The sequence below is a fragment of the Brachyistius frenatus genome, unplaced genomic scaffold (assembly GCF_029030835.1).
Source record: "Brachyistius frenatus isolate BFR_SWC_R1_liver_20210118 unplaced genomic scaffold, ASM2903083v1 Contig_10, whole genome shotgun sequence".
In the NCBI taxonomy this organism is placed as follows: Eukaryota; Metazoa; Chordata; class Actinopteri; family Embiotocidae; genus Brachyistius; species Brachyistius frenatus.
Genome location: NW_027210609.1, coordinates 1,062,887 through 1,081,068, shown reverse-complemented (window position 1 = coordinate 1,081,068; position 18,182 = coordinate 1,062,887). Strand labels below are relative to the sequence as shown.

Below are 18,182 nucleotides of genomic sequence, written 5' to 3'. Positions count from 1 at the left end.
ATTTGCTTGACTCTGATATTCCCCAAGTGAGTGCCATTATGTCAAACCACACCCGCAACAAGAAAGTAAGGAATTGTTGCGAAATCTGACCACCTCAAAAAATACCCTCATTATTTCCTTCCCAGGATTTACATCATCTCTTCAACTGCAGCTCTTTTCCACGCAGACGTCACTGTGTCAGTTTAAGTGGAAACATGTTCTCAGCATTTAAAAAACAGTCGGTTCTATCTTCAGTACGCCTGAAGGATTTTGGCCCAAAATGCATTGCTTTCAAATGAGGAATTTAAAATGTAGACAACTCCAGCCAGGAAGTTATGAGAAGAATGTTTTCATTTTCCAGACAGATCACTTTTTTATTTTACAGGAAACGAGGAAGGAAGAGAGAGAAGGAAGGACAGCTGGACTCAGCAGTTATGTTTGTGCACCTTAATCCTCAAATCTCCCATTATTATTTGGCTACTGACCATAAGCATAAAAGAAATAGGCCCACATTGACTTTATTTAATACTGGCAATTGAATCTTATAAAAGAAATTTTTTTTAAATGAGGCCATTCATCACCATCAGTGTCCAAATAGAAATGTTATCATTGACACAATGTGGCATTATAGATCCAAAAGTTAAACATCTACCACTGAATCCAAAGTACAGTAAACACACACTTGTCCTCCAAAGGAAAATGCACTGCATCGTTTTACTATGCACACTTTCACTGCTTCAAACCACAAAGATCCAGGATCATTAGTCTCACTGTTTTAGAGAAAATGTTTACACTGAAGCATTTTTGCTTGCATTGCAGGCCAAATGTTGTTTTGATTAAAGCTTGACAAGGACTTGCTCAACTGAGGCCTTAGATAGTGAGGGCGTAATACAATTTTTTTCTTTTTGAAAACAGCAGTGGTAAGGACATCACATTTGGTTCTCTCTCCCTGTGTCACGCAGAAGACTGGGGCAAAACAAACATGCATGCAGTACACTGGGTCACACAACGACCGAAAATAATTGGTCAGTACAAGGAATATTTTGTGTTAATACTGAGCAGAAATGTCTCCAGAGATATGTTCACACCTGCGATCAAATTCCCGGAACATGTTTTAAAATAAACCACCATAAAATGGTTTTCTCACAAGTTCTGAGAAGGGAAAAAACCTCAAGTAAAATAGAAAGTTGGCTTTGTTGTTTCAAATAATATTGTTTTATATGTATCAAACTTCCTATAAAGGCTAATAAATACTGAATGAAATAAATTTTATTACAATTGCAACAAAACAAATAATTACATTTATATTTATCACATCAACAACTTAAATAAGTCTCAGAATGTGTTTGAGACTAATTTATGAATGCCGAAACTGTTCATATATGTTGTGATTGTATGTATAATCTTTTGTACTATATTTGCAACACTAAAAATAAATACTGGCTCCTTTCTATCTTTCCGTTCTGTTTATAGAAATATACATTATTAAGAAAGCCATATCTTTTTTGAGAAAAACCTCTGACAATAATTTACACCAATGAACAGAGCATTTACTGGTAATTACATTAATTACATGATGGAGTTGAATTAACAGTTCTTTTCACGCAGGTAAAATACGAATAAAAATCATACTGTGTTAATACAACATAGGGTGAAAAACTTATTTCATAAGCTTTTCTTTTTGGTTATATCAGCTGCAGAATTTTAAAACGTAACAAATAGAAAGGACAGTGAGTAAAACTGACCTCATATTCATATTGAGCAAATACACCCTATACTCTGTAATCAACCTGCCATGATGTCACAACATTCCCGAAAAAGGAAAATAAGCTAAATAACCTATTTTTAGAGGATCTAAACAGTGAGAATAAGATTACAATCGCAACTATGTTTTTTTCTGAGATTCTACCACACCAAATGTTGTATATTCTAAAATGCACTGCAGTAACTTCAACTACTATTTTGGATGTTGATTTGTTTCTGAGCTTCTGTCTGTTCCTCATTCACACACCACAATGAGCTTGGTGTTTGCATGTTGCTGCCTCAATTTGTTACGTACTGATGAATCATGTTTGGTCACTCCTACACATGCAATCCACTACTTTCTTCTGGGTAGGTTTTCTTTGACTCTTTACCATGCTGAGATTGTTGAAATTAGTGACAAACCCATTAGGCAATACTACTATGCATTACTGTTACTGTCACCATGGAAATGTTAAACATGCCCTCCAGACACATTTTAAATAATTTTAAATAATTTGTGCCATGTGTTGTTTTTTTTTATTCTTTAAATTACATCTACTCCTCCTTAATCCATATGAATATGCAAATGTTGTTCATTTTAAAAGTAGTACCAACTCCAGGGCACAAGTTGTCTCCTACTTTAGTGACAGTGCTGTGATGTACATTTCTTATTTCATTCACTGCACTCGCCACATGACCAGCACTCAATGCAAAGTTGAGCCTCACTAAGCCTTAAACAACCCTCAGCAATGGCAAAGTAGTTATTTAGAAAAATGTGGATCATTGAGCAATATTGGTTTATCAGTGTGGGATCAGAGTATTCCCCAACACGTGCATATTGGACAGTTTCCGAAACTATGATGTCTCCAATTGTGCTTGTACGTACACGTCTTAGTAAGGTGAGCACAGACAAACCTCCCCTTTCAGCAGATGAGTGTGAAAGCAGCCTTCTAGTGTCAAACTCCAGGCACGCATGTACGTCATTACTTACAGCCAAATGAAACAACAATAAGTAAAAGACATATTTGAATTTTTTTTTTTTTTTTTTTGGGGGGGGGACCTTTGAAGGCCAAAGGTTGAACCCACATTGAAAGCAGGCCTACTGTATGCACTAACAACTAGGCCTATTTTTATTTCAGTCAGACTGAAAGAGTTTGCAGTTACCTTACAACTTACATTAAAAAGCTGTAGACTGTAAACTTGAAAGCACTAAAATAATGTAGATTTTCAATGGCGTACCTGTGAACTGGGGTTACAGCTCGATAAACAGCGCTGAGTCGCCCTCTACTGGACAAGACAACAAGTATTTATTGGCACAAAAAACCTCGCAGAGAAACGAAAGTGAAATACTCTTTTAAAACATCTCAGTTTCTGACACAACTGGATTACTTTCTGTTCCTGGTTTGGCCTGTCCGGTTGTTTTTATTAAGGTGTTAATCAAGCGTAGCCCTCAGTTCACACGGCTGATTTCAAATTGGAAACTGTGGGTGCAACAATGACAGCAATCGGCGAAATAGATGAAGGATTCTACTCTCGTCAACTGTAAGTAATACTGCTAATGACGGAACGATTCAACTGTTCAGACAGCTGCCTAGACCACAGATCCTCTTGTTGTTTCTTACCTGCTCAGGTATGTTCTGGGTCATGAGGCGATGCACCGGATGGGCACAGCCAATGTCCTCATAGCGGGCATGAGGGGTCTGGGTGTAGAGATAGCCAAGAATGTGATCCTGTCCGGAGTCAAGTCTGTCACCGTCCAGGATGAAGGTCAGGCAGCCTGGACCGACCTCTCATCTCAGGTAATGACAGCGGTGTTTATCTGTTTGAATGACTGAATGAACACATACACACTCACATACATAAACAAATATTTTGAATATGTTTGAATAAATTGCCATTTTAGTAAATAACTTCCTGCTACAGCAACAACAGCTTACAAAACATTTGCATTATGAGTGTGATTGGTCTCCAGTTTTCTATTAATAGAGGGTCCTTATTTGGTTTTGGTATCAAACTGATTAATCCTTGTTTCATTGTTGTTGTCATTTCTTTCTTATCAATGCAACCTTTATCCATTTCCACTGGAGGAGTTTCAATAATCTCCCCAAAACACAAGTAAAATTCAGTAGATAATCCAGCAATCCCAATTGATTTTCCAGTTTTCATGTTTCAAGGCTTGCACAAATTCGTGGTTTGAGGTAGGTTTTTCGCAATTAGTTTTATACTGTTCTGATGTGGAACAGTCTTTAACATTATTAAAAACGTTTTTGGCTGTATTCTGATTTAAATTTAGATTTATACAATTCTCTGTAGAAATATCCTACGTGTTCTGTTATTTCTTTGGGTTTGGTACTGATGTTGATGTTTATTTTCTGTTTAGAAATATTATTTCTTTTACAATTACGTTTTTTCAATACAAAAAAATAGCTCTTTCTTTTGCTATTTTCCAACCATCTTGCTCTGGATCGTGGCTCCTTTAGCAGCGCCAGTGTATAATTTATCTATTTCATTCTGAAGTAGTAATAGTTTTAGTTTCTTTTTAGCAATCACTGTTTCATGACAGCTGACCGAACTCAATTTACTGATGAAGACTGTGATGCAGTCAAAAACTCAATGGAGATTGTCTTTTCAACCTGTAATTTCATTTTCCCACCAGTTTTTCCTGAAGGAGTCCTATCTGGGTCAAAACCGAGCCACATGCTCCCTTCAACAGTTGTCTGCCTTAAACCCGCATGTGTGTGTGTCAGCCCACACAGGGCTACTGGATGAGGACCTGCTTCTGCAATTTCAGGTACTTTGAGATCGTTATTAATGGTGCACAAAGACTTCATGTTGACATCTGTTAAGGTTGAGTTATATATATATTTTTTAAATAATTCTCGATTGGCACGGAAAAACTTCGCCCCTTTGTGAAAACAGACATATAGTGTCCAACTTAGCATACACACAACTCTGCTTAACAATGGCGATGTCATGTTAGAATAACAACAAAACAGCAAAAACATTTTCTGAGAAGAAGGGGGCTGTCATTTTCCAGGTGGTGGTCCTCACTAACTCCTCTTTGGATGATCAGAAGCGTTTTGGGAATCTCTGCCATTCAAAAGGAATTAAGTTGATTGTGGTAGACACCAAAGGACTCTGTGGGTAAGTGGGTGAGACAAACTTTCAGAATTCATTAAATATAATTAGTGCAAGTAAGACAGAAGTGAAAACACTGTGGTTCATTTGCAGTCAGTTGTTCTGTGACTTTGGAGAGGAGTTTGAGGTCTTGGACCAGGATGGAGAGACACCTGCATCAGTGATGATACAAAATATCACTAAGGTAATACCGTCCTTATTTTTTATTTTTTTTAAGTTACTGAGCTGTTAGACGTCTCTCTAAACCATCTATCTATTTGTTCATGGGTCCAGCTATCCATTTTTAAACCCTGCTTATCCTGATAAGACAATTTTCACACCTACTGGTAATTTAGAGTTGCCACTTCATGTAACTTATCTATCATTAACACATACCATGGGAGGAAACCCAAATATATACAGGACACACTAACAGATGGATGTTTCTAATCAAAATCAAATTACTTCCTAAACAAAACTGTCTTTGAAAGGGTTCTAAAAGTGTTGAAAATAAGCTTTGTTAGAAAGCTGCACAATGACTTGAAGGTTGTCCACATTACTTTATTTAAGGACAATCCTGGAGTGGTGCTCTGCAATGAAGACCGGAATCATAGACTGATAGATGGCACCAAAGTTATCTTTTCTGAAGTCCAAGGCATGACGACACTCAACAGCATCGGCCCCGTTGAGATCAAAGACTGTGGTTAGTGTTGTTTTACCAGCTTTGTCTTTCTGCAGTTTATTTCTTGTAACTCTCAAGAGCCACACTCCAGCCCTTCACATGGCATTCTTTTCACAGCATTTTCATCTTCTCTTAGGAGTGTCCCAGCTGAAATTAAAAGGTGTAATGAGAAGTATTTATCTTAATATCCGCTTGTTATTTTACACGTCAATCACCAGGCCCGTATTCCTTCAGCATTGGTGACACTTCAGCTTTTTCTGAGTATGAACGTGGGGGAGTAGTGACTGAGGTTAAACAGTCCATCAAGCTAAATTTTGTAAGTACCAAAATTTTGTTTTAACATAAATCTTTGAGAAAGCATACTCATTTTGAATGTACAATAACAACTATATCAATTGCAGAAACCACTGAGTGAGGCTTTACAGGACCGTCAGCTGACACCAACTGACTATGGAAAAATACCACGACATGACACCCTGCACTTGGCTTTCCAGGCCCTTCATAACTTTGTGAAGAAAGAACAGCGACTCCCTCAGTCTTGGTCTCAGGTCTGTTAATCCAGCGATTGTGTTGTAGTAAGATCATGAAGCAGTTTACAGGATTTTTTTTTACACTCACTTGTTGTTGGTGATTAATTCCCACAGGCAGATGCAGATTCCCTGCTTACCATTGTGAGAGAGCTGAATGCAGTTGCACAGCTGGACCTCGATGAGGCTGTGGTGCGAAGCCTGTCCTACACAGCCCGGGGGGATCTGGCTCCAATGAATGCTTTCATGGGAGGCCTGGCTGCTCAGGAAGTTATTAAGGTGAGGTAAAAAGTTAAAATGTGTATTGTATGTCCAGTTTATCTTCACAATATTTTAGTCAAGCTCACTATGTGTTGTTCTGTGCCCTCTGTAATATCCTGGCAGGCATGTAGTGGAAGATTTACACCTCTTCAGCAGTGGCTATATTTTGATGCCCTGGAGTGCCTCCCTGAAGAGGAGGATCGACTGTCTGAGTGCTCATTTTCAGCAGTATGTCAAAAGAATCCCTTAATTTACCCATTCACATGCTGTCAAACAAACAGTCCATTAGACGTATTAATATGAAAAAAAATCTGCTGTGATTTATCTGCTGTTGGTTTTCTCTCTCATAGAGAGGCACAAGGTACGACGGACAGATTGTTGTGTTTGGATCAGCGTTCCAGGAGAAGCTTGAAAGGCAGAAGTATTTCCTGGTAAGGACAGATTTGTTGTTTGTCCAACAGATGGCACACTCTGCACTGGAATGCAGGAACTCCATCTGTGTTTGTGTTTGATCCTATCTGGTGTTAATGATGGCACATGCAGGAAATGGCTGTGATTCAGGTGGCATTTTCTGCCAGTGCTGACCTGTTGTTATATAGAGTGCTAAGCCCTGTCTCTGTTTCCTTTAAAAGTGTTATTTTTTTACTGTACATGTTTGTGTTAGGGGGGCCAACGTATGCATTTCTTTAAAAACAGTGGAAACTGCATACAAAGCGACAGGAAGTTGAAGACGTAACATACAGCAACAGATGGATGAGTTTCTGTAACACTGTAAAAGACAACTGTAAAACAGAGATTTATTTTGTTGACATCAATTTGCATTGCATTAGCAAGTATACATTTAGTCTGACAAAGTATACTCTTGTCATTTTTTAAGGTTGGAGCTGGTGCTATTGGGTGTGAGCTCCTTAAAAACTTTGCCCTTATTGGGCTTGGTGCTGGAGAAGAGGGGCACATCACTGTGACAGACATGGACTTCATCGAAAGATCCAACTTGAACCGCCAGTTCCTGTTCAGGTCTCCGGATATTGGGGTAAGAAACCACGTAGTAGTATCTTTGCAGAACCACAGCTCCCTGGTTCTTGTTCGAGCTGGTAAGTGGAATGGTCAAAGGGCTTTACGAATGGGACAGGACGGGGGGGGGGGGGGGTGGAGGTATCGTGACAGTCTGAGACAACTTGTGTCAGATTGCACAGAGCCTCCACGTTGTGATTGTTTTGCTTTGCAGCTAAATTGAGGAGTATATCAGACGGTCCATCTCTCATTTCTGAGTAAACAACTACTGTATCAGTCCCTAAACATCTTACGTAACATAGTGAAACAGCCAGTGTGGGTTTGTTGACAAAAAAAAAATCTTCAACTGCTCTGAATGTCTGAAATGCTGTTTCAACTGTTACAGAGACCAGCGAGATACCCTGAACAGTGTCTTGACATTATAATAATCATCCAGCAGCCTATAAATTGTTGATGTCTTCTGTGTTTTTACAGATTTTTTTTGAACAGTTTCACAAAATGATCCTGTAACAAATCTAGATATTAATTTTAACTAAATTAATATTTCATTGAATTCTCCCTTTTTCTGTAATTACCCTTGTTGTATGTGTATGATTTGCTCACATTCATGATCTCCCAGACACACTATTCGCTCTCTTGCCCCCCGAACAGAAACCCAAATCGGAAGTTGCAGCCAAAGCAGTGCGTGAGATGAACCCACATGTGAAAATCACCGCTCATCAGAACCGTCTGGACGCCGACAGTGAAGGCGTGTATGATTACAACTTCTTCAAGGATCTCGATGGAGTGGCTGCAGCCCTGGATAATGTGGAAGCTAGTGAGGACACTTACTCTGTTCTAACCATTATTAAATAAAGTTCTCATTACCACTGTATCTGTACAATATATGTACTGTAAATGTTAACTTCAAATGATTGTAAAAGTACATTTTTAAGTGTTAAACCCCTCTTTTTGCTGCCCAGGGGTGTATCTCGATGGACGTTGCGTCCAATACCAGAAGGCGTTGCTTGAGGCAGGAACTCTTGGAAGCAAGGGTCATACTCTGGTGGTTGTGCCTCACCTGACTGAGTCTTATGGACCGGTCACACCAAGCTCCAGTAATACCTTTCCACTGTGCACTCTCAAGAACTTCCCTCACCGAATCGAGCACACACTGCAGGTACATATTTTTCTGCTTTGTATTGATTTTTGTTATAGTTACATTGATGAATTAAATACGTTACTCGAAATTGTATAACTGAATGACCAGACACATTCATATTCAGAATGTTCAGCTGATGAACTTATTTCTGTTATATATATGGTGCATCCATTTTATCTACACACATTTAGGGGCAAAAAAAAGAGAAACCTCTAGTCCAATGCAGCAATACTCTGCAGTGAGACTTTATTCAATTGGTGCAGTGATACTTTGACCTAAATGCTAACGTCAGCGTGCTAACATACTTATGATGTTTGGCAGGCTTCAGGTTTAGTATCTAACTGTTCAGATCTCAGTATCACTAAAGTCAGTAGGATTTCTCATCCATGTCTGTGCCACATTTCATGACAGTTAATCTAATAATTGTTGACATATTGTCATTCAAAAATGCCTACAATAAATGAATCCACACCAACAATTAAAAAGATACATTTATTACTGCTGACTGCTGTAATATATTAATTCTGTATAGTATAAAAGGTTTTCTGTTTTTCTGGTTATTTAGTGGTTTTTTTACACATTATATAAATTCTAATTTTACTGATTGTATAAAAAAAACAACTAGATATTAACAATGTTTGTTGATAGCTAATGTTAATATTAATAATTTACTAAGTAAAGAGACTATCTTTACACTAACTTGACATTACAATTGTTTCAGTGGGCCAGAGACCAGTTTGAAGGACTGTTTAAACAAACACCTGAAAATGTAAATCTCTTCTTCAGGTAAGATATGATGCCATCCTTGTGTGATTTACCTTCACCTCCATAACAAGTGACAAATCTGGTCCCAATCTGCTGTCACTTAATTTGCTCATTTTACAATGCTTTTCCATGCTCTTTACAAAGCATTCCAGCAAACCTACAAAATTGAATGAAGCTCATTATTTCGGTTTATAAACAGGAAAACATGTGGTTGTCTTTTACCAGTAAACTACTTGTAAAAATTATATGAATACTCTGTCTTGTCAAGTCTGGAATATATCATTCACAGCAGCACGACCACCATTTTCTGCTAATAACAGATGCATTCTCTCAACTAATCAAAGCCTTTTTGGTTTAGAAACATCTACTAGATTGAAAAGAGATTAAATAAAGGCGGAAAAAGTATTATATCATGTGAAATGGATTTGCCAGCGACTGTACTGTATTATAATTATAAGATTTAAATCATCTGTGAATCCTTAAGCTTGTTATTTTATGAAAAACACCCAATGTACTGAGCTTACCATAAACCATTGAATGTAATGTACGATCATCAGTGACAGATTTGAGCACGCAGGCCCAAACTGTGTCTGAGCCCTGAGTCCCGGAGCCTTCCTAATCCAGCCATATTGTGAAACGTGTCTCTGTTTGTTTTAGTGAGTTTTGACATAATCCACCTCATTGTTAAGTACTTACACACTTTCTTGTGGCTTCACAGAGAAGCAAAAAATATGCACTAGAGTAGAAGGCAATGCAAGGCAAGTTTATTTGTATAGCACATTTCAACAACAAGGCAATTTAAACTGATTCACATAAAACCATTAAAAGCATCAAAACACAAGGCAAAAGAAAAGAAAATTTAAAAAACAATTAGGAACATTGATTGAAACATTAAAAACACTCATTAAAACATTAAACAAGCTAAAATTTGAATAAAAGTTGCAGTGCAGTTTAAGAAATAAAATACAGTAGTAAAATGCAGAAATGCAGGAAATTGAAAAGGTGGTTACCAGGAGAAGTAAACAGTATGGCCCTAAACGAATATCACAATATCTAAGAGTCTTTCTGTGCTAATGAGAATCTTGACTATTTCAAAACAGTTATGATAACAGTTAACAGATGGTAACAGTTTGCCTTCAAATATTCACATTGTGTATCACATATCCCTGTGGTTTGTTGTACTTGAACATCTGTCCTTTTGTAAACACAATAGTGAAGTCACCCCCCTTTTTGAAAATAACTGCTCCACCTTTCAGCCATTCTTCTAAATTACACAGAAATTACACATCAGAATATTTTTGTTATCACATTATGGATTTTATTCATCATATTAAAAATGATAGCAATATCATCGTGAATGATACGTAATGGTACCTCTCTATGCCAGTTTATACAGCCATTATAGTTTCTCATATTAGACTGATTTGTAGAAATAAGAGTATGTTTATGTATTTAGGAAAACTCTGATCACCTCTTTTTTTTCTTGAAACCTCTTTATAGTTCAATCAACCTTTCAGGACATTTTAATGAAGCTGATCAGCCACATGTCATAGTGCAGCAAATTATTTAATAAGCTTATTGAAGGAACAAGTCAAGTTTTGATGTGTTAGATTTCCCAACCGTACAGCTTGATGCAAATCTATGACTCCTGTTTAAACTTGTTTAGGAGTAATTTCATGCAGAGGAGGCAGATCCTTTTTGTTTCCACTGCATCAGGTAGTGTACGGTGAGCTGGCACATGTTAATGGTGCAAGAACTGCCTATGCACAGGGGTTTTAGAGTTGCACTGATCAGTACATTACAAACTTAGTAAACACTTCCTTGTTCTGTCTCTGAGTCCACAGCCAGGAGTCAAAGAAATCCCCTCTTGAGTCACTAACAACTCTTCACGCCAATACACAAATATCTGTTTAGTTATTCACTTCTGTGATTCTTTCCAGCAGACCTTCCTCATTTTTTCCCTCCCGGTCAAATGTTTCCACAGTTGAAATGACAGCCAAGCACTGTTTTGAAAAAACGCTCAAAGCCTTTATTCTGGACCTACAGAGTGTGCTATACATATTATACCTGTAGATTTTACTTGTTGTGTCTTGTCTGTCTGCACAGCCAGTGATTATTACCCTCTGTGACCTGAATTCTGTCATTGAATTAAAAAGGAATTGCTGCTCTGTTTCCAACAGGGATTCAGGGTTTGTAGAGCGGACTCTGGGCCTTGGAGACGCTGAGGCCCTAGAGATTCTTGGAGGGGTGTGGAGCAGCCTGGAGGACATGGGAGCTGGAGGACAACGTCCAAAGAGCTGGGAAGACTGTGTGAGCTGGGCACGTTGCAAATGGGAGACTCTCTATAACAACGATATCCGTCAGCTTCTGCACTGTTTCCCTCCTGAAGAGGTAAAATTACACCAGAAGAAAAATAACAACTCTCCCTAAATCCAAACATCACAAATGTGTGGTTAGTCTTCATGGACACAGGGAGGCACTGCTGCGTATCTAAGGTCTATGCATGTCAATCAATTCACCACTACAGTATGGCATTTACACAAAGAAATTTAGATTTGTGTTTTTCACATCATGAAATACTACAGCATGTTTCCCCAGGCTCAGAGACCACTGTTAACCTCATCTGAAACCCGAATCACTGAAAGTCAATCCTGATGGGGCTCTAAGGGTTTGTAATCTGTTGAAGCATGCAGACAGAGTGATGTCACATGTTGCTGTCACACCTGGGGGAGCACGGATCAGTGTCAACCCAAACAGACCCTCACTAACCCCAGTCTCAGTCCAGCAACTGCCCCTTTCTAACATTATTATATTACCCTTCCTGCAGGGTTATAAAAATTCGTCTGACAAAAACTTTCGCAATCATGGCTGCCTAATTATTTATTTTAAAAAAAGGCACTACATTAATAAAAACAGTCTGACAAAAACTTCTCAATCATGGCTGCCTAATTATTTATATATATATATATATATATATAAATATAAAAAAGGCACTACATTAATAAAAACACACAGCTTTTAGGATTATTGTGTTGTTGTTTTTTTAATGATGTCATAATTTTTGCCAGAAGATTAATTAACTGAGTCTGTGGCAGTTGTTGTTATAACTTCTCTTTTTCTTCTATACTTCTCTTTGTCCCAGTTACATATGCAACAGTTTCATTGTTCTCTTGGAAAATAACTTTTGACCACAGACTTTCTGAGGAAGTACGATAAAGCAGTTAATGTCAGTTAACAGTCACAAGCTAACCAGACAAACACTGATAAATAAGCATCACAGTCGGCCACACGATTTGACGTAACACCTAGTGTGCAGGTTGTCAGCCTTCACACAGGAGTGAGTGTGGTGCTGTATGAGTGTTTAAACTTTGACACATGGCACAGTGGATTTTGGTTCCATTTTAACCAAATATAATGTAGGTTCATCTTCATTTTACATGGATCTGAGTCTCCACACAAAGCTCAAGTCTTCTTGTAAAACTAGACATTACAGGAAGTGACAGGTCAGTGAAGGATATGGATGTAAAATGACAAGAGATTTAAAGGCCTCACACTGTGGGAAAAAACACATTATCTTTGTGTTTCTGTTGCATTTTTCTTCATCCACATGTATTATAAAAAGTGAGAATTAGGACTCAAGAAAATTACTGAAAGTAGTAAATATACAGTCAGTTAATTGAAGATATATATTTGTAATCAAATCTTCTGTATTATAAAGTTGTCTGTTCAGTAAAAAAAAATTAATAGTCAGAATATATAACAACTTCTAAGACAAAATTTGTGGCTGACATAATTTGATTCCTCTTTATTCTCTTGTTTTTTTTTTTACATTTTATTGACTAAATGATTATTTAATTATGAAATCAATTATTTTAATAAGAGTTAAAGAATATATTGATTTAAATCAGGACAGTTCTATTCTTCATTCCCCACACCACATGTCAAGTTTAAGTATTTTTTTTTTTACAAAGGAATAGTAAATGGAAGCAAAAGATGATATTGTTTTTCGTGACTGCATTATATTTTATAATCAAGAATACAAGTTACTGCTATTTACAGCTGGTACTGTAATCCAGATTTTGTATTTACCTTAACATTTTGTTACTCACAAATACCCATTTGTGACACATTCAGGGAGAAACAGGAGGACATTAGGAGTGCCTTAAGAGCACCATATAAGTTCTTAAATTCTATGTTATCTTTTCTTTTTAAGATCAGATCATTGTTGTTGCTCTGTTCTGCCTCTAAGCCATGTGAAGCCTCATTCTCTTGTTGGTGCCTTTTGGCTGCCATAGAAAGCACCCCTGCAGTGAGAACTGGCACCACCAGTAGGAGACTCTCTCTTTCTCACCATATGGACCATTTGTCAACATCAAAGCTCTCAGACCCCTTTGTTCTTTTATCAGACACACAAATTGTGTAGTCAACACACAACTGATAACAATATTAGTCTGGCTGTACCACAGGAAGGTTGTAGGCCTCCTGTGTCAGAAGACTAAATGACCAAGCGAGGTTTTATCAGTTAACTTACTGATGCACTGGGATAGCAGTTTGATGAATATGATATATGATAAAGAGTATAAAGAGAAACTAGGTTCCGCCAATGATTTTACAGTTCTCGATCATTGTGGAAAAGACATTTGTTTCTGCCTTTCTTTAGGTGACCACTACTGGTCTACCCTTTTGGTCTGGATCCAAGAGATGCCCTCACCCACTGACCTTTAACCCTAACAATGTGAGTAGAGTCTGGCTCTATGCCTCATGCCGTAGCAATCCTAACATACACGCAGAAGATGGGAATGACATAAAAGTACCATAGTAATTTGTGAGTCTTTCTTTATCTGCTCTGATAGTGGCTCTTCCTCACGCTGACTGTATCACTGATTCTTATCTAAGCTGCAGATGTATATGGACAATAAAAGACAGATAATAATCTTATCCACACACATTTACATCCCTGATAACCAAGCAAGTAGTTTTCTGCATACTGTGTAACAATAGAGATATAAAAGGGACAATAAGCTTGCAATAGTTTAAATTTGCGCAGCGTAAAACTCATCACTAAAGGAAGCGTAATGTTCTGTTTCTTTCTCCCCCCTTCAGTTTTCTTTTCCCCTTCAATTTGTGTGAAATGTGATTTGTTGTTAAAATCTTTTAAGGAGAGCATTTGGGAAACTTGACATTGTAGTTGGAGATCAGATATGCAGTAGGTATGTAGTAGGATATTAATACAAACAATTTTTTATGAAACTAGCCACTGCGGACTCTAAATAACCTAAAAAAAAAAAAAGTACAGGCTACAGTTCAGTTCAAATATGGCCAAATGAATGTTATTTATGTGATTCAGTAGATATTGTGTGCCAGAAAAACAAACAAACCAATGTTTGCAGTATATTGTCAACATTTCAGATGACACTTCTATCCATCTAAGATGGTTCGACCCATTTATTATGAGTCTTGTCACTGCTTTCAATTATCAGTGAATTGAAAGCAGCTTTGTACTTAATTGCGGAGAAGTTAAATTTTTTTTTTAAATGGATTGCTGTTGGACATTAGGAAGCAATGACTGACACAATGCGCGTGTGTGTTTATGTGTGCATAGAAAACTATTGTTACAGCTACCTGTTCTTTTACGGAAAAGTAATTTGGCCTTAATTCTCTACCTTTCATATTGTCTTTTTTATGGTTTTATAATTATTTTTTAATAATTTCTTTTTTGTAGTTTACTGTAAGGACTTAATTCAGGATTCATTTTAAACCAACCATTTTTATTTTTCAAGTTTAATCCATTTTTCAAACGCTGTATTATTTTGTCCTGAGAAAACTGTATAATTTTATATTTGGATACTGTGTTTTAGACTACCCATGTGGAGTATGTGGTGGCAGCAGCTAACCTCTACAGGCAAATCTATGGCATCAATGGGACAAGAGACTGCACCTCGATCAGAAACATCTTAGAGAGAGTCCATGTACCAACTTTCACCCCCAAGTCCTCTGTGAAGATTCATCTTACTGACGAGGAGATGGAGGAAGAGAAAAAAAAGGAAAGTAATGATGCTGGTGAGTTGGCTTAACTTTCTGGTATTTTATGTTATGACCTCACTTATTTCCAACATGTCTCATCTTTACTTTCTCTGTGTCTTTGCCACAGAAATAGACGGATTCCAGGAGCTGAAAGGAAAGTTGGCCTCACCCATTCTGAAATGCTCCACTCAGATGTACCCCATCGACTTTGAGAAGGTAGGGTAAGAGTACAATGACACCTCTGCTGCACACTCTGCAGAAGCTGCAGACAGTGACAGAGTGGCGACTGAGGCTTAGCAGGGAGCAACACTCAGATCAGATAGATGCTTTCAGAATATGTCTTTTTGTTCCCCATCTTTGGGTCCTCAGTGACCTGAATCTGAGCTGGTCCTCAATACACTCATGAAACAGAGCTGTCTTGTATTGTGTGTTCACACACAGTGCCTTGGTGCAATATTTTAGAGGTGTCCTTCCTATTTTTCAGAAATAGTAAAAATAACTGTTCAGTCAGTCACCTTACACGGAACAGATATTTTTCTATGTGAGAACTCTGTCTGCACACTTCTGGTGAAATACAGTGCAGTAAGCAACTTGGGACAGAGACACACTGCCTGCAACCGTGTCAAACAAGGTCTTTGAAGTTGAACACTCTGAACTCTGAAGCTCAGATTACCCTCTATAACACATCCATTGTGCATCTAGCCACTGCCACATTCTCTGCTCGTGTTCCTTCACACTATGTTTCTTCAACTTCAACAATCACTCTGTCTGGACATTACATCAGGTTTAGCGCTTGGTTAACATCTAAAGGTTAATCTTTTCTAGAAAGTTAGGTGTTGACTAGATATACTCCCAAATTCCCAAATAAATTCTCAAATAATATCCCAAACAACTGTTTTATCTCAGTCAGTCACAACTTGAAAAAAAAGAAACAGATGTTCTCTTTTTTGATGTCAATATCATCAACACTTCACATGACTGTAAGTGACCCTTTGGACCACATGGCCACAAAACACATTCATATGAGACAAGCCAATTTTCATGACACTGATTATTTGCAAGGAAGTAAAAAGTCCAAAAGGGTGCCACCTTAACTTACCGTCAAGATGCCAGCTACAAACCACAAAGTGCTTGGTTTGAGTCCAATCAGGGACTGTTTTTACATCTCTCTCCCTCCTTTCCTGTCATCTAGCTTTAAGTGTCCAATAAAAATAACTCATAAAAAGTTGGTGTACAGCCAGGGTGGATTTTGGGGCATTATATGTAATTAAAAAAAAAGAATTTGCAGTACCTTGCCAAAGATTTTATCAGTTAGATTCAACAGGGTGATGCCTTTTAAATAAAGGTGTCAAGATTGTTTTAGGAATTGAATTGTGCATCATGAAAATCAATTTTGAACACAAGTTTAATAAGCCAATCAGATCAGCTGTGATAAAAGTGTTGTTATTAATTGTTGTTTATTGAGCAAACAGTCTGCAGAATTGAATACATATCAAGCCATACACCCTGCTGACCTGGAGAGCCCTCCTTTCACTTGAAACAAACGCAAATCTAAATCCTTCAAGACATCATACAACTTATGGTCAAATCATAGTCCGTTTTTCTAGCGGTGTATAGACATTAATTTGTAGCATCCACATCTTAACAAAGTGGATATGTTTGGGGATCATAACAGTAAAATACATTTCTTAAGCTAAGTAAAACATTAAACAAATTCAATAAATACAAACTGTTTTTTTTTTTTTTAGATATATATAAAGTAATTGTAGAAGGATTTTAAGTTATACCAAATTAATTCTGGTAGAAAAATGTCCTCTGAGTCTGACCTATTCCATAAACCTCTTGAGCTACTGACAGTTCAGTGAGTTCCTCGGTTTCTCTGGAAACATTGAAAAAAGACGAGAACAATTATATTTGTCACCTTTAAATAAACCCTTTCTTTACCTACATGGAGGCTGGGTGCAACAAGGCCTCTTTGAAACCTCTAATATGGAAATGGTTACAAGAAGCAATGGCTGCAAGGTCGTTAGTTAAACCATGGCAACCACTGGAAGAAAACCATAGTGTATCCTGGCTCAACAAAAGGCTTTAAGTCAGAAAGGATGCAGTTGCTGTGTTGCAAAAGTGGTTATTAGAGGAATTTGGAGAAGATAAATGACTTTCAAAGGCAGCCGGATGAGGTTCTGGTAAAGCATTCAGTCGCTCAGGAGACGCAGTAATGAAGGTGTATGAGGTAAGTCAGGTACATATCGAATGTCATCTTGAATAGGACGGAGATCACAAACCCCCTTCTCTTCATTTTTATCCCTACGTGCCCTGGTCAAGCTGTGGATAGATGGAATGTGTGTAGGAGGGTTTCAAAGGCATCAGGTTGCCCGCTTGGAGCTTCCTCACAGCCCCTACAGCCATCCCGGAGTGACAGTTGCCTTCCTAGCCTTTGTAGAGCCACACCAGCAGAACATGACCTCACTGGCCACGTTGATCACAACAGAAATCTGATTTCTACCGCATTCTGATAGGGTGACCAAGTCATCTATTAGAGTGATAAAAGTGACACAAAAACAAAGCAGACAAAGCTCAAAGAGGGCGAACAGCATCACATCACTGGGGGTCATCTGGCATCGGCATCCCATAGCGTCATGTTTTAGAAATTTTGAATGTTGTTCATCTGTAGTGTGGAGTTTTAAAACTAACATTTTTCTTTGTAGTTATATATTTGCCTTGAACATTATACAAAACTAATGTGTCTTTCACTTCTCAACATGACATAGGATGACGACAGTAACTTCCACATGGACTACATTGTTGCTGCATCAAACCTGAGAGCAGAGAACTATGACATCCCTGCAGCGGATCGCCACCAGGTGCATCATCTAATCAAATCTCAGTGAACAGTAAAGTATATAGAGGAAAATCAGAGGGATGAAGC

General features: G+C 37.8%; 1 protein-coding gene across 1 annotated transcript in view; it reads left to right on the top strand.

Annotated features, from left to right (window-relative positions):
* The first annotated feature begins 3,095 nt into the window (after positions 1 to 3,095).
* Positions 3,096 to 18,182, top strand: part of uba7 (ubiquitin-like modifier activating enzyme 7) — a 37,053-nt gene continuing 21,966 nt past the window's right edge. The window contains exons 1-20 of the mRNA XM_069690746.1: positions 3,096 to 3,264; positions 3,353 to 3,521; positions 4,379 to 4,513; positions 4,760 to 4,866; positions 4,954 to 5,044; positions 5,410 to 5,542; positions 5,740 to 5,837; positions 5,923 to 6,069; positions 6,166 to 6,327; positions 6,433 to 6,537; positions 6,660 to 6,740; positions 7,187 to 7,342; positions 7,975 to 8,140; positions 8,286 to 8,482; positions 9,186 to 9,250; positions 11,410 to 11,620; positions 13,890 to 13,964; positions 15,088 to 15,289; positions 15,381 to 15,469; positions 18,025 to 18,117. Of these exons, the coding sequence (XP_069546847.1) occupies positions 3,218 to 3,264; positions 3,353 to 3,521; positions 4,379 to 4,513; positions 4,760 to 4,866; positions 4,954 to 5,044; positions 5,410 to 5,542; positions 5,740 to 5,837; positions 5,923 to 6,069; positions 6,166 to 6,327; positions 6,433 to 6,537; positions 6,660 to 6,740; positions 7,187 to 7,342; positions 7,975 to 8,140; positions 8,286 to 8,482; positions 9,186 to 9,250; positions 11,410 to 11,620; positions 13,890 to 13,964; positions 15,088 to 15,289; positions 15,381 to 15,469; positions 18,025 to 18,117 (2,529 nt within the window). The 5' untranslated portion in view covers positions 3,096 to 3,217. The remainder of the gene's footprint in view (positions 3,265 to 3,352; positions 3,522 to 4,378; positions 4,514 to 4,759; positions 4,867 to 4,953; positions 5,045 to 5,409; positions 5,543 to 5,739; positions 5,838 to 5,922; positions 6,070 to 6,165; positions 6,328 to 6,432; positions 6,538 to 6,659; positions 6,741 to 7,186; positions 7,343 to 7,974; positions 8,141 to 8,285; positions 8,483 to 9,185; positions 9,251 to 11,409; positions 11,621 to 13,889; positions 13,965 to 15,087; positions 15,290 to 15,380; positions 15,470 to 18,024; positions 18,118 to 18,182) is intronic.